This window comes from Dufourea novaeangliae, unplaced genomic scaffold (genome assembly GCF_001272555.1).
Source record: "Dufourea novaeangliae isolate 0120121106 unplaced genomic scaffold, ASM127255v1 scaffold40, whole genome shotgun sequence".
Taxonomy (NCBI): Eukaryota; Metazoa; Arthropoda; class Insecta; order Hymenoptera; family Halictidae; genus Dufourea; species Dufourea novaeangliae.
The window spans coordinates 386605-404118 of NW_015373924.1; the positions used below are offsets into that span (position 1 = coordinate 386605).

Consider the following 17514-nt stretch of genomic DNA (forward strand, 5'->3'; position numbering starts at 1 on the left):
GTTCAGTAAAAATTAATACTAAATACATATACATTTTGATGTCGCTCACTCTCGTTGCACTCTGCACGCCCCACCCTCCGTGACTCTTTCTCAGCATTCTCACTGACGCATCACCCGAAGGTCCCTTCGGGAAGCTTCGCCTGTGCGTTCGTCACGGCCCCTACCATCCTGCTACAGATTACAAGAAGGCTGCGGAAGATCCAGGTCCCCTAACGTGAGACAACCTCATGAGGCCAGTCCTCGAGGTAAACCTTACCGTGTATGGCCTGCTTTAGAATGTAGGAGTTTATGGTCAATATTGGTGTATTTACGATGGACGGGCGAATGCAATACATTATTCTCTATCTCTCTTCTCATTTGTTGGTCTCACTTACAAGCACCACCAATCGAAAGTCTCGTAGGTATTGACGAAGCTTCTGGCACAATACGACCGTATTCACTCAACCGCAAGAACGTGTCCATTCGACTGATTCCCCCGTTGTTTATGTGATCGTCAGCTTCCTATGCTAAGTCTTATGTAGTAATTCTAGACGCTTACAATGCTGTGTGGCGGATGTGGCTACATGTACAAAAGGATTGTACGATAGGACTTTTAACAAAGCGAAGATTTTTTATTAGTGTTAATGTTGACAAAATCGTGAAACCCCTTCTTCACGGTTGGTATATGCAACTGTAATGGCGTATAATAATAATTATAACTGAGATTTCGTTACACCTTTTACTGAGAAGTTAAGGAAAAAATTTTAGTCTATTTACTTTCCGATATGAAAGCTTTTCGACTTCTATTGTAAAACTTTTCTTCGGTAGTGTTGTATTATATAAATTATTCATCGCACGACTATCACAGTGAAACATCCGTGTGATAAAAAAACTTAATACATTTCTGATGTTACATTATTATCCGTTGATACGGAAATGTGACAAGGTGCCAAACAAGTTCGGTATCATTTGAACATCGCCTCTCAACGTTTTAATCGTATTCAGCTTTAATAGGTTTGCTGGCGGCGGAATATGTTCGATGACGTGCTAGGATTTTTATCAGATTTCGCACAACTCACGAGACTCGGACTTCGATCCTGCGGTTCGTCATATTGTAACAAAGCGTACATCAGTAAACATACTGTCAAATGTTTGTTTGACGTTTGCAATACCGACGATTTCTAGATCACGTTATTAGTAATTGTCTAGAATTTCTACGATTTCAATTGTGACGTTCGATCGGTATAATCCGTCCATGATATTCAATCGGTGAATAAATATACGAAGTGTATTGCGGGCTGCTACACAGAACAACAGTTCGTCAACCTTGGCGTACTTTATATGCCTTTTTACAGGTTTGCGCCGCGTATTTATGTTTTTTTAGGTAGAACAGGAACATATATTGGAAATGTTCATTTTGGAAGTCCACTTTTGAAATTATGCCAGAATTACCAAACAAATCTAATCTTCAAACTTATTAATTAAAATATAGGGGTAAATATTACATAGCTATCAAATAAGTATGCGTTTTCAAGATTTGAGCTAAAGTTAGTTACGTTTTGGAACGCCTGAAAACAACTATAGCCAAAAACCGCATGAACCTCATCCACTACTTATAAGTGATAATGGTCTATAATTTCCAGCCCACTTCACCGCCGACTAAGGTTCCTTCCTAAGAAACAACAATAGTATGTAGTAAGTAGACTGCGGATTTTATGCATTTATAACCTATAGGGGTCTGTAAAATACAATAAAGGACAAAACTTTCATCAGATCCAATAAGTTTTTTGGTTTATTCGAAACCGAATATGATACTTGAGGAAAGAAAGAAATTCCTACATTTTCTCTTGTCTGAATAAACTGCTTTAGAAAATATCATTTTGCATAAAAATCCGCAGTCTAGGAATAACACATCGATTGAACTAGCAATCCATCTGAGCATAGAAGCAAACAGGAAATAAAGGTGCCGTTAACAAAATGTTATTGCGATAAACACAATGTGCAATTATGCGAAGTGTCCGCTACAGCAGTATGTTGGTGTTGCTAAAGCCACAATTTTCCTTGTATAAGCACTTCGGACGGTGTTCACGTTGCGCTCTCATTTTAAGAGGAACTGGAACTCGAGGAGGAGGTTGCTTTTGGGTGGAGGCCCTCAATATGTCCGAACTAATCCTCTCTCAGAGGCTCCCGGTATCCCCTCTCGCGCGTTTTACTCCGCAATACGTATGAACATTTCCAGCCCAGCTGCGCCACAGGATTTAAGAGCTGAGCGATTAATAAATGCTTCGTACGACGAGATCCGGCACCAGGACTCTCCGACAGCCACTCGACGAAGCTGCCCGTGATTTACCGTTCGGACTCGCGTGTCTGCATTCAAGCTACCGCGTTTGGATTTTCAGTGATTTCGCGGCATCGTTTTGATTTATTGCCCTTCACGGCCCGTTTGAAACATCGTTCGGCATCTGTCTTTCTCTTTTACGTCGATGCACGCGTGTCAACTTGACAAATGAAGGTTACAAGCTGTCATTGGATTTCGTTTGTTTGCCTAAACACTGGATGATGTGTTTGCCTAGACCACATGTCTTATAATTAAGACATTCGGTTTACTGACAATTCCAATCCAGTGCAGAATTTACTGTGAGTCGAGTGTCGATTTTATTTATCCATTTATTTGCTTGTTTTTTAACTAATAGACAGTATTTTCCAGTTTACATTAGTATATAATAAATGTACAGTACGAAATGTAGAAACAAAGGTTAGTAAAACGGAAATTAAGATCTAAGACGAGAATTTAAAAAACTACTGAACTAACGCAGAATCATTCCAACGTATTATTATACCTGAGAAATTTCTTGAATGATAAACGTATGCCATGGAAAACATTAAAAAAAGTCATTATACAGGGTGTTCATAAAAATGTAGGACGCTTTCACAGGATGGAATCTATGTACATGCCAAACTAAACGAAAATCAAGAATAACGAAATTGCGTTGGAGGCTTCCTTCCCGAGGTATTAACTGTTGAAAATGCGGGTGAAACACGTGTAAGATACGTTTGACTCGATGTGTAATTCTACCTGAGAGGCGCATTCTTCAACTGTTTCACGAGTTGAGTTCGTTCCTTTAATTTTATTTCATTCATTAATTTCACTAGTTCAGGCTCGGGAATTAACAGGTCCTTTCGACCGATTTTAAGAAGCAACGCCCACTTTCTCCCACCACGCGTCTTGGCCTTAGTGATATGTAACCGAGCTGCTTGAGCTGGCTCGAGTTATCGATCCGGCTCAAAACCGAGTAGGACAGTACAATTACAATTTAGAGTCAAGCTAGGTCTCAGTTTCTTGATATTAGAACACATACACAGGGCAATTGTAACGTCCCCTTTTATTAATTTTGAATACATACTTATTGTAAGGTTCATTTGTAATCTTGTGTAGATTCATTTCAAACCTTAACATACAGTTTAAGTCAGCAACTAGTAATACAACCCACAAAAGGTACATCTTTACTGCTTGAGGCTAACTAACATTCCTAGTGGTACCCCTGAGATGAAATAAGCATCGACTGATCTACGAGTCACAACGCTCGAGGTGTACCGAATTTAACTTAAAGTTACGATGCTAACTAACATTCCTAGTGGTACCCCTGAGATGAAATAAGCATCGACTGATCTACGAGTCACAATTCCCCATATGGTACCCCGGCGATGAATTAAGCATGGACCTATCCACGACTAACAATAATTCCAACAACCGATCCTCGGCTATAACAAATCCGAAAGCCTCTGTAGCCCTCGGCTCGTAACACTATCCTCTCCACTAAATAAAGCGGTAGGTAAAGTGAAGTAAGGCATGGAATATATACTCTCATTGTCTACATTTTCCGTCAATGAGAGCTGTTTAAAGATGATATAATGTCCCTCGACGGTCTAGAAGTTACATAAATATGAATAGTACGCTGGAGAAGTTCTTCAATGGAAAGAGGATCAGATATTCAGGGGCACAATGTTATTAAAACTTAATACATGAAATTGTTCCGCTGCACGAACATTCGTTTAACATTTACAACACACCGTTCTACAATAAGCGGATACACGATGGGAAGGTCGCTTCTCGTTTTGAAGGTGCCTTCACGGCATTATTTGCGTTAGTATTGGTGGTACCTCATCGTGCAACCCTCCCACGCTCAAGTATAGAGGCGATCCCTTGGACCTGCTTCGAATAATATTTCGTTCCATTATTCATAAACATTTTATAATCTTCTTAGCACGGTGAATTATTGCTGCTTGCTACAATTGAAATAAAACGGGCCCGAGTTCTGTGTCGGGGGTGGCAGGATTAGGACCTTCGTACATCGAAATACGGAGTCGAGGAGAGTCGAAAAGAGAGAAGGAAGGGAGTGGGTGGAAGAAGGAAAGGAGAGAGAACGAGGCGAAGAAAAGTTGGCACGCAAACGAGAGAATGGAACGAGTTCGTTCGTTGAAGTGGCGTTGAAATGTTTCGAAGCGAGGGAAAAATAATTGGACGAAGAGTCTGTCGGTACTATCGCATTGGAGGTATACGGAGCGCCTCGGCGATGACGAAAACATGCGACTGTCTTCCCATAGGATCAGTGAAACAAATTCCTTTCTTAAACTGGTCGTTACCGAGAAATCCCGTGCAACTCCAGAACTACCAATCTAAGTACCATCAACGGATAAAATAAATTACTTGAGAGCAACGACGGAATTGCCAATGACATGCTGAAACATTATAATGCGGCGGAATGTTATTCGACAATGTCTCTAAAAATTTTCTGCAAGAAAGAACAGGGAAATAATGCAATTGCAAGTTTTGTTGTGACGGTTTCTGCAGCAGTTGGTTTCACTTACATATCCTGGAAATTTTCAACTAATTACTATTCAGAAGCCATCAATATCGTAACTGTTTTAGTATGAAAACCACCTTTATCTTGTATCATTTTCATGACAAAGGGGTTCTTTGCACTATAATAAACTTTTATTATTCATAACATGACTTAGCAGCTTAAGTTTTTCTAACAAGGGGACAGCAAGACCTTCCCCCCTCCGACTTTTTATATACTTTGTGAGTTTGTAGTACCCGGTTAGATATGTAATGTGTGTAAGTGAGAAAACGCAACGCTCAAGCGTTTTTGACAAAATCAGTAAATATGTTTGGTTGAAGGCACCTATGCACGACTGTACACCCACGAGCAAACTCGGCTTCCACTTGGGGGAAAAGCGGCGTAGGGGTAATGACCAACTACCACTTGGTAAATTTATTCTAGGTACTGAAATAAATATTAAATCGAATGTTAATTTGGCATAAATCTCAGTAATTCCCAATACCAAGAGGTAGGAGTATGGTAGAAGGCCCTTCTCCTACGTCAACTTTTTCCCCTAGTGGAAGCCGAGTTTACTCGCGAGTGTACACAGTGGTCTCAAGTTGTACTCTGTAAGACACCGTAGTCCCTCGCTAATTTTGCAGCTTTATACCAAAGGAGTTGTCGGATCGAATCGTCCAGATATTTTTGTTCATTGTTATTTTTTGTTTTTCTTTCTGGTTTCCTGAACACACATTGTTTGGTCATTATCTAATATTTATTTATAGTAATACATTGTTTCGGAATGAAAATGTAAAAGACGCGTTCGCCCAAAGCAAATAGGACAGAGCGCTCTCGCACCATACTGCGAGCCTGTCAACGATTGCGTGCGCCCAACGTCGATTTGCTAGTTTCATCCCTGTATTTCGTGACCGTGTTGCGTTAGAGCGCGTGCGTTAACATATTTACGGAATCTGCGCAGCTCTGTTCGAACTATCGATTATCTATCGATATTTCGCGGTGATCTATATTCTTGCAACCAATCCAGCGCTTCACTGAAAAATCCTAACAAATTTGAACTAAAACCAGTAGAAACTTCAGATTCTGCCGTGAACCTTTGTAGTTTGGCGGCCGTCTGTTGACTGGAAAAATGTGAAAAGGAAAGGAGAGGGGGAGCATTTCGTCCTGGGCCTGGCTAGTGGATTCGTCAGTAAGGCTACCTAGTAGATCCTGCCTTAGACGCGGGGATATACGATGGTCGGTTAAGGACGTATACATATAGAGGGTATTTCACGTAACTTGACCACCTTAAATATATCGCTTATTTTGTATGATAGAAAAAATATCAGGGGAGAAAAATATTCTGTTCGAAGGCGCCAATACGGTGATGGGCCGAATTTTTTTCTCAAGGTCATTTTTTTCGAGATTTCAAGGTCATCGAATTTTTTTTTAATGGGACTACATATTTTCACTACAACACTCTTATAGCATATAAAAAAAAAAATCCAACGAGGTGCAATATGTTGACCTTCACGTGACCTTTAGCAAAAAAATCATGAAATATTTGTCAGTAAGCTCAGTACGCGTTCGGGGACGGTAAATGAAGGAATTTCAATTTCATTGGAACAGTCTTTAGTTAAATCTTTATTTTAGAAGGTATTCAAAATGTGCACCAGGAATCTGGATACATTTTTGGAGGCGGTAAATAAATTCTTGCTGTACATTTTTAAGTTGCTCTGTAGTAATTGATCTACATTCATGTAGAACCCTTTGTCGCATGTTTTCTGCCGATGAAAGGAGAATACGAATGTCTGTTTACAAGCACGAGGGACAATTACACAGTACACTGTTCCAATGAAATTGAAATTCCTTCATTTACCGTCCTCGAACGCGTACTGAGCTTACTGACAAACATTTCATGATTTTTTCGCTAAAGGTCACGTGAAGGTCAACATATTGCACCTCGTTGGATTTGTTTTTTTATATGCTATAAGAGTATTGTAGTGAAAATATGTAGTACCATTAAAAAAAAATTCGATGACCTTGAAATCTCGAAGAAAATGACCTTGAGAAAAAAATTCGGCCCATCACCGTATTGGCGCCTTCGAACAGAATATTTTTCTCCCCTGATATTTTTTCTATTATATAAAATAAGCGATATATTTAAGGTGGTCAAGTTACGTGAAATACCCTGTATACGAACGAGGAAGGCTTCAGATAGTTGCGGGAAACGTGTCAACTCGGTAGACCTCTGATGGCGAATGTAGGAGGTAGTGCCGCCACAGTAGTAATCGCAGATCTTAACAAACTTCTCATTTTTCAACTCGTGCGTTAATTATCGCAACACCATAAGTGTTATATTTTCTTTGTTCGTTACTCGCTCTCGGCGTTCACTTTTACGAACACATAAAATACCGGTTTGCCTAAGTTTATCACACACAATTTTAAATGTTCCACGCGAAGGCTGAGACCGATGTGGATATCGTTCAGCATACAAGTTTCTTACAGAATTTTGTGGGCATTCAAACGGATAAATCGTGCCCGGTTGACCGATACGATCTCTGCAGTAAAATTTTAAACAATTGTTACTGGAGGGATTTGAGGAAGGAATCGTGCTTCTTTTCAAAGTCGAACTTTAGCAGTCGTATCTTTACGATATATGGTGCCATCTCTGCATTACGGCCATAGAGCTGGCTTTATATGTGCACGAATTCACAATACTGAATACACTGGGATATTGTAGAACCTCGTACCGTATTTGCAACGTTTTCGTCGGATTCCCCTTGTCTAACAAGAAGATAACACCGTCGTACACAGAAGTAACGCAATCAAAGCTTGGTCCAATCAGCGCCGCATTGAGTTATTGGAGTGGCCTGCTAAATGGAAAACGTTTGGGCGGTATTAGTGCGTCGTGTAAAATAATAAACAATATGAGTCTTTGGAACAGCTCAACACTGCAATTTTAGCGACTTGGTAGAATCTTGAGCTGAATCTGCTTCAGCAATTGACTGATTCCATGAGAACTCATAGTTTTGACATTATCATGAAGAAACGAGGGCAGTTCAACTATAAAATCAGTGTTAGTATTGGTAATTATTGCCAGATGTTGTTGGTTCTTCAATAAATTTGCTTTTATGGAAGTGTTCATAAACTTTTGTCACGGCCGAAAAACTGATTTTTATTAATAAAAACGTGTAATGTACGAATTTTACCTTGAAAACTTGCACACTGGGGTTTTTTGGGACGCTGAATAACATGGTATTACTGGATTGTGCAAAAAGTTTCTGGTACATACTGAAACCGAAAAATTAGGGGTGTTCACAAACTTCTGTCACTCGGTGATTATCGATTTTCTCTTCTTTCTATGACCTTCAATGACCTTTTGTAATATGTCGTTGAACTCGGTTTAAGCTCCTCTATCATTCTACGAAAACAAAAACATACCGATCCATTTAAAGAAAAAGGGGGTGACCTTGAAATATCCAAAGTACCTCCACCTGCAAAAAAACTATTAGTGTCATCGAATGACTCTCTTCGTACTGTGCAATTTTGGTTAAACAAATATTTCTGTGAACCTGATAATTCCGAAGATATCTGTGGTGCTAATAGTCCCACCCTATATAACAAAAATCGGAGGGGAGAAGTTCTTGCTGTCCCCTTGTAAGATACAAGAGAAAAATTGCAATACCAGTACGAATTAACTAATTTATAAATTGAACCCGGATTACATTAAACATTATATCGCATGGTCATGCAATACGAAAGGGATTAGTATCTTATACAGTAAATCTTCGATGACTGTTCGAAGACTCCTCGTCAGTGACACGGAGAGGTCCACAGGTGTAACGCTGGCGTTTTTCTGAAGTTTAGCACAATAATAGAGTTTGGAATTCTGAAGCCAATGATATTTGTTTCAGTTGCATAAGGCCATTGATTTATGAAATATTTAATGTTCAGTGCCGAGGAGCCTTCGAACACTCATCGAGGATTTACTGCACTTGCTGTTAACCGTTGCGATTGTAATTTCTTACTATGAAAGAAATCAATTATTTTCTGCATACACGAGAACCGAGTTACATGACGTTCCAAGTTGTTATTGAAAACAAAAAATTTTGGAATTTAATTTTCTATCACACAGAGGATGATATCGACATAAAGCTCATTCAGGAAACTATACGTCACTATTGTAATTCTAGTGGCTGCACCGGTAGACCTAAAGTGATATACAGACGAAGTCGTACAAGAGAGATCTCCTTGATGTCTCTATTACATCGCGGATTAGCTACTTCTGAAACTCAAGTGAGTGCGGGCGAGCGGTGATGAAGCGTGTTCGGAAAGTTTCCGTCAGGACAGAACTAAGACACGGGACATAACGGTAGAGTTGCACGGAATAACCGATTGGTGTCTTCCTTTAGAAGACATCCTCTCGAGATGTATACACCACTGGTCATTTTAGAACGGTTACAGCTAAATTTATTAACGACAGATTAGTTTCAGAGAAATTCTCATTAACTACATACTGAATTGTCCTGACTTTTTTTAAGTTTCTCCCTTTAAGTTCTTAGAGAAAAATTTAGAAATTTAAGGTGTTCAATGTCCAATGAATTTGTTGTATACATACATAATTATGAAATATTGTACATATACATCTGAATGGTGATAATCAATAACCACCAAAACAATGTAACGCTTTGAATCAATAGTATTGATATCTGTGAGTAGCGCACGTTTTACTTATTTAGTCGTACACTATTCAAAATATTGAAATTCTAGAGTACGTGAACGCCACGCCTTGTACGTGCCAGTTCATACCTTCAACACTGAATTAATGGTCTTGGAGAAGATAAAATAGACGAATGAATTGCTGCTTGACAACAATTTACTTTGAATAGGTATACTTGGATTTGCTCTTCGCGGCAATGATGCCAAAATCGTGGAACTTGGTACTCCTACTATGACCTACAGTCGTCTCCCACTTTACTTCCACCGTGCTGACACACAAGCGTACCTCTACCCCTGTCCGTGTGCGCTGTCCGTTCGAGTCTTTCCGCTGACAAATCTACGTCACCCGACAACATAAACAATGAGGAGACCTTGGAAACCCTGTTAGAATCTCACTGGGTCAGAGAGCTGGGCTAAATGTTATCTAATTACAACACCTAAATCACAATTACAATGTAATTGCAATATAAAGACAATTACAATTACATTGTAATTAACAATACTAAATTTACAGTAAAAATTACAATATATTTGTAAAACTATAATGCAATTGTAATTGTAATTGTAATTGTAATTGTCCCGTAGTTAGAATACAATGTAATTGTAATTGCGATTTAGATTTTATAATTAGATTTTTCCCAACACTATTGGGCCAAAAATCACGTTTTCGACGCGACGCACAGTGGGGTATTTGACCCGAAAAGTTGGCCAAAACCCCAAATTTTATCTTTGTTCAAAATGAATAAAACTTTCTCCCTATGTTTCTAAGAATGAATAAAAGTGAACTGCTATCTTGGTTTTTCCAAAACAGCAGTATTTAGCAACAAATTGAGACGTGAATGTCAACAATTTTTGTGATCGTAGAAAATGCCAAGAAACCTATATTAAGAAAGTGATTTCTTACAAGTGTAGTGTTAAGGAAGTGCAATAACAACATATGTAGGATATAGAGGAAGGTATGTAGAGTAATTTGGCACCTCGTTTCTTTCACTTTTTTGTGTGGTTTTGATAAAATAACAATTTGAATATAGTGTTTCCTTTTTCGTAAAATCAAGTATAAAAACATTGAATTACTTTTTTGCACCCCAACGCACCCCTTTACTTTTGTTATATTTTTATCCTTGGACATTGCTTTATGTATTTCTTTGAAAATTAGGTGGTAAGAGGTGCTAAAACTACAGTTCTGTTCGAAAATATCGCCTCACTTGTGTACTAGTGAAAAATTATTGAGATTCAATGTTCCATAACTTTGTTAATATTTGTCAGAATTTGTTTAAATAGTAGGAAAATTAAAGCTTGAACCTTCTACTTTTTAACCCTTTTGTTCGATTTTATTTAACTCGGTGGACAAGAGGTAAAATCTTCGCTTATAAAGAGGACCTTCAAATAATAAAATTTTGTTCATATTTGAGAACGGATGTTCCTCATAGACAACAGTGTTCGAAATTTTGCATGTATTTCAGAAGTAATGATTCTTTGCCTTCAAAACAAGCTAAACTGCATCCAAAACGGATGTTTTTTAACGAAGTTATAGTCATTTACAGAAACGCAGACCATTGAACGGTGCCATGCACGAAAGACATGAAACCATAAAGAGGCAGGCGTTTCTGTAAATGGCTATAATTTCGTTAAAAAATATCAGTTTTGGATGCAGTTTAGCTTGAATTGAAGGCAAAGGATCATACGGTAGGCGTATATTGTATGGTTGATCTGATGATGGTAGGTAACTGAGGTGTGGATGATAGATCGATGAAGGACAGATATATCATAAGCAAGAAACTATCTGATAAAGAATATTGCACATCATTTTCTGACGAAAATTAATTCTATGATATATTGTAAATAAAAAATATTCTTAAAATATATATGATTTTATATATTATATACCATAAACCAGAATGGTTATGATTCTAGATACAATCGACCCGCGTGCATCCATCGCTGTCAGTTGATTGTTAACCTATTGTAAATTTCGTCTGTCAATTCCTAACGATTGAAGTTTTTAGTATGTTATTAATTTTATTAGGACTAGGGTTCGTTGATGACCTTCTATTATATGTATATATTGTACCATATGTATATGTATAAATATCTTACCATACACAAAACATTTGAAAAATATAGGTTTCCTTTAAAGGGCTGTATCTTTGTTACACAACGTAGTTTTTCGATGAGGTTTGGTTTATTTTAAAGACAAACGATCGTACTTTCCGTTGGTATGTATCAAAATTGCAAAAAAATATTGTTTGCACTCCGTAGCAGTTGACGAACATCAAGGAAAAGTACAGTTTGGCACACTCCTACTGAAGGGTGAATTTTACCCTCTAGATAGCCATTTTAATAAAATTTATTCAAAGAACCAAAAACTAGAAAGTTGAAACTTTAAAATGGTTTTTGTTTCATCAACTTTGGATGAATAGTAACAAAGTTATGAGATTTTGAAGATTGAGTAAATTTTAAAATAGTTTTGGCCAGCTTTTCGGGTCAAATACCCCACTGTTCGACGTCTGGCAGTCTAAGCGCGTGACCAACATTGAGGAGATCCCGTTCGTTTCCCACTGTGGCAGTTTTACTTTTTATTTATAATTATTTTATAATTTCACTTTTTAACCTCTGAGTATAATACAAACTTCAAAAATATTCATTTGTGAGGCATTTGAAAGGAAGGAGATGAATTTTTTCCTCTTCAATATTTAAATTTTTTATTATATACATACATATTATGTTATATATACAAAAATTATTCTAACAATGAGATGTTACCGTTATTGTAACTATTGCATTATATTAAAATGTTACGTTATAAATATATCTTCATTTGTTTTAAAGGGTATAGGTAGTAGATCATAGTGGGGTACCAAATTTCATGATTCTGGCATCACTGCTTCACGGTTTACTGACTGAAATTTTTATAAACATCATCGTTTATGACTTTGTTGTCGGTAGAGTGAAATCCATCGATTCCTTGACCAAAAGCTGATTGCCTATTGCCTACTTCGTGGGTGTTGACGCCTTCACTACTTATAGAGAGGGTAACGTCTAAAAAGGAAAAGTTCACCCCCATAATTCAGGGAGGATGGCCCTAAAGTGACCGCGTGACTTCTTATGGTTCTTAAGCTTGCTACGGGTATAACAATTAAGTCGTCGATTTAAGCTGATAAAGTTTAGCTTGTACGATAAAACGTGTTCTGGCATATACAAATGTCCGCCTATTTCCTTAATTTAGAAGTATTTAAAGTTTCTTTTTACCCGTTCTATAAATTTTGTAAATCACTTCTGTTATCATGTCTTAACCAGGAATCATAGGTACACTTCTAAGGCCCTTTTATCATCAAATGAACGATAATATTCAAATTACTTACAATCTTTGGAAGCAACCGGTGAAGCGTTTTGAAGTAATTGTCGATTCGAAGAAAGCAATGATCGTGTTCGCGAGATTTTAATTAAAGAGCTTGAAAAGTGAGCACAACATCAGCCTGATTTTCAACAAAGAGTCCAAGGACTCCGAGGCAATGACAGAGACTACGGTTCAGCAAAAGGGTGTGGGAAACAGAGAGGGTTGATTCGGGTTCTGTGAAGCAAAGGCGAGCCTTCCAACATCATAAGGGTCTTTCCCATAGTACTGCTTTCACCCCTACCCCTTCTACAATCGTGCCTTCGTCGGGTTCCATTCGCATTGCAAACCTGTCAAAGACGATAGATGCTATGTTACGTCATCGGTTACGAATCAAAATCTTATTAACCATTGAAAATGAGTTTTATTTTAAGATGCAATTTAATTATATTCATGACTGCTGGGCTACTTAGCTGTCCTCCTTTCTATCTTAGGGTAACTTGATTCATCTAACTCTTTTCTCACCCCATTTTTTGCCACTCCACTCTGTTACTTGCACCTTCTTTCCTTTACTTTTACATCTGTTATATTAATTTCACACGACTATTTCTCTCTTAACCTCAAACGTTAAACGTTCGATTGGCATACTAATTGTAAGACTTAAGGTCTTCACTTTTTATACGACTATCTTTTTTAAAGTCAGAGGTTCTTTCGACGAAGATTACTGCCCTTCCTATCCAATTTAAACTTCTTCCGATTTATTTCTTCCTTTTCGTGGATCTGTTTATCGTTTCACAAGACCTTATCGTTGAATTGTGATGTTCGTTTCTACATCCTCATAAGTACAAAGAGTGGAAAAAGCAGTTACGTTTTTTGCTCCCCGTTATAATGATAGTTTAATAAACGTGCAAACCAAAAACAGGTCCGAGGTTATTGCTTTTTTTTTCAAGGCAAAATGTTGTGGATAATATTTGATTTTATTTAACATTCAAAATGGATACATAGGAATGATATGAAGTGTAAACTTTGTGGCTTATAATTGGTATACATATGTATAACATATAACAAAATGTATTGCAGCGTACGTTATGCGAAGTCATCAAAATTAATGAAATTGCTCGCAAATACATATTATAGCCAACTCCATTGCCGTATGAGTACTTCAATTGATCTTCGGCATTATTTGCAAAATACTTCATACTAAATATGCAAATAAATAGTAACGTAGTTAGTAGTTTTTTAATTTTTATGACCGATGAAAGCAGATTTCTAAAATTTCAGTACATTGCATTATGTTTTTCTAGTACTTATTACAGGTTTCAATTCACAATGTTGTTGTTGTTAATTAATAAAATAATCATCGAAGTTGAGAGTAACTTTCAATTATTTCCACTATGCCATTTATTTTTGCGTAAATTATTTCATTGAGGTTACATATTTTTTAACAAAGAAAGTAACTGAAACAATGAACTACCATGAATCATCTGTAATGTGATTCCAAAATGTGCCTTTGAATTGTCAATTGTGCATGATTGAACGATAATGATTAAAAATGTATATTACCTTTATGTTTCAAATCATGTACATTATGTCCAATGTATGTATATACACGGTATTACTTCTCTAACTATTGAAAATGCGACAAAATTTATATTTTTGGGGCCGCCTTGCGTCACAGATCTTATGCCCCGAGTTGAATATTTTCAGAACACATATATCTGAAACATGATACTAAGTATGCTTGTACAAATAATATTTGATAATGAATACCTACATACATATTTATTTATTATGTGTATTTTATATTACGTATATTTTATATAGTTTATACATATGTTTGTTTATATGGTTTATGTTTTAAAAAATAAAATTCTACACAAGTAGGTGTCGATACTTTCGTTTCGACATCGAGTAAATATCGATACCTTCATACAATATCAGAAATTAATAAAAGTATCGATACCTTGGCGGTATCGATTTAACCCTAATTGTACCTTTTCCCTTGCTTTTTTTAATTCTTCCGAAAAATATTCGTGACTCGTTCTGCGTTTCGATAATTAGAATTTTGAATGACTGGGGTTTCAGATAATCGACATTCCGATAATCGGTTATCCACTGTATGTAATTATAGTGGAAAATGATCTAATTGCAAGGGGAAAAGTTTATGAAAAAATTGTCTACTTACGTACGTTATTGTATGTCTAATTGGGTACTTATTACTTTACATTATTTTAAATATGCTAGATACCGCGGTCTGTATAATTATACGTGTATTTAATTCCACCTTGGATATGTACAGTCGCTACTACGTACGTAAATAATATCGTAGAAATATTAATTTAAAAGAAAATTGTTTCACGCGAGCGATAGATTCTATAAATTAGTAGAATATTCAAAAATATAGAAGTAAAGCCTTGATTACTCACCTCTGCTACTGCCGTCGGGTCCTCGGAGGATGGTACACTCCTCTATTGTGCCAAAGGCATTGAATAATTTTCTGACATCGTCTTCAGTTTGTTGCTTGCTGAGCATTCCCACGAATAGCTTTCTGTCTGTGGGTCGTCCGCGTGTTGAAATAAAGGGAACAGAGAAAAAAACAAAAAGAGATGTATTAGTTTTTGATGTAGAAATGGCGAGATTTCGCTTATAGCGCTTATTAGGCATTAAAAGAGATTTTGCGGCTAACACCGAGAACAACAAAGTTACACGGTTACACCAGCATCCATCATCCTAAAGGGAAGGAGGTAAGGATATGAATATACATATATACGTATATCTACATATTTTTGAATGCTACATATTTTTGAAAAATATATATATATATATATGTTTATGTAGTATGCAAGTTAACACGGACACGCAGCCTGCATGGCCGTACCTTCAAATTGCATTTTAACTGGACTTTGGAACTGCGTACATGTATATATGTATGCATACATTGATACGTTTACAATATTCGATATAAAATTGACGTAAAATTACAAGAAAAACAAAAATACCATTTGTAATACTGATATTGGTAATATAAATATAACACGACGTACACGTGTGACGATAACGATAATATATTTCAGTAGGAAGTAGAAGGCAGTAAAATAACCATAACAAAAGAAATTAAGATAATCCAATCAATGTCAATCCTACATCCTACGCCACAAGCCGAAGAAACAGATGGAGACAAAACGGTATTCCCGTAAAAATCAGATGGGGCGTACAAGCGACTCAACTACGAGCGGAAATCTCGACGATAATGTCATCTATGTATTCTATGATTCGAGCTTCAAGTGTCCAAATTATTGTTTTATGTTTATCTTTTAGAAATATTTTATGTTCTTACATGATTGTATGTAATTTATTTTCAACACTCATAGTTAGTGTTTTTACAATGTAATAGAAGACACTATACTTACAGACGACATTACCAGTAAATGTGCTGCGTGGTGCTGAGGTCAGTATATCGCTTATAAAGGGTCACACGCACTTAATGATTTTTGCTTCGACCAATCTGCAGCTATTTCTAACTTCTGTACCAGAAAGGAACCAGTTTATATTTACACTGTTATTTTGCAAAAAAATTGAGATCTGATTATGTCTCCATGTTTTGTTATTATTCATTATATGAACGCGTTGATTTACTGCAAAATAGGGTATTAAAATTTGAAAACGTGCTCTCTTCGTTTTAGAGTGAATGGAGAAAGAAAACAAAAATATAAATATAATTATTTTTAAAAAATCATACACAGATTCGATAGTGTTATTTAAAATTATATTCAAGATATTTGTTTCCAATTTCATCGTTACAAATTTATTGTCTGGAGTCAATGTCTCTGAAAATAGACGAAGGTAAATGTTTCTTAGAAATATCTGCACTGGATGTGTATCCTGCGTGTACGTGTACCCCTGTATAATATCGATAATAAATGGTGGTGGGTGTGCGAGGTCGACTGGGACTACGTGATAAAAGATGTGGCCAATAGGAATGTGTAGAATGGTCTATCGTCGAGGAACTGGTAGGACGGAGGGGGAGGGAAGCTCAAAAAAGTATTTATATAGAATTATATCTAAGTAATAGAATAAGATAAACGTAGCTGACATCATAAACAGGAAATTTTTACAAAGGTGATAAAAAAACACATCGACAACGAACGAGACAACACATCCAACGAGCGAGCCACTATCTTATGGTCATAGCTGTAAAGAGCGGTATAGTATGTATATATGTGTATGTCTATATATATATATATATATGTATATATATATATATACATGTATTATGTACACAGGACTATCGTGCCGCTAGAGGGGTCGACAGGCAAGGCGCCTTCTTTTTCGTTCAAGTACCGCGATCATAAATATGTCATCGGTAGGTTACTCCTGCTGAGAGGTCTTCGCGCATCTGTGGATATCTGTGAAACAGAGCGAGAACTCCCGCCAAAATCTCTTTGCATTCACTTGGAAAAAGTGAGATTTCGGCAAAAGTTCTCATTCTGTCTCACAAATATCAACAGATAGATACGCGTAGACCGCTCAGCAGAAGTAACCTACCGATGACACGTTTATGGTCTCGGCACTTGAACGGAAAAGAAGGCGCCTTGTATGTCGACTCCTCCGGCACGATCATCCTATATATATATATATATATATATATATATATAATAT

At 36.8% G+C, this 17514-nt stretch overlaps 1 protein-coding gene across 1 annotated transcript in view; it reads right to left on the reverse strand.

The window, feature by feature from the left end:
* LOC107195039 (CUGBP Elav-like family member 4) overlaps window positions 1-17514 on the reverse strand; it is a 158928-nt gene that overhangs the window by 102620 nt on the left and 38794 nt on the right. The window contains exon 3 of the mRNA XM_015584800.1: window positions 15282-15407. Coding sequence (XP_015440286.1) covers window positions 15282-15407 — 126 coding nt within the window. The remainder of the gene's footprint in view (window positions 1-15281; window positions 15408-17514) is intronic.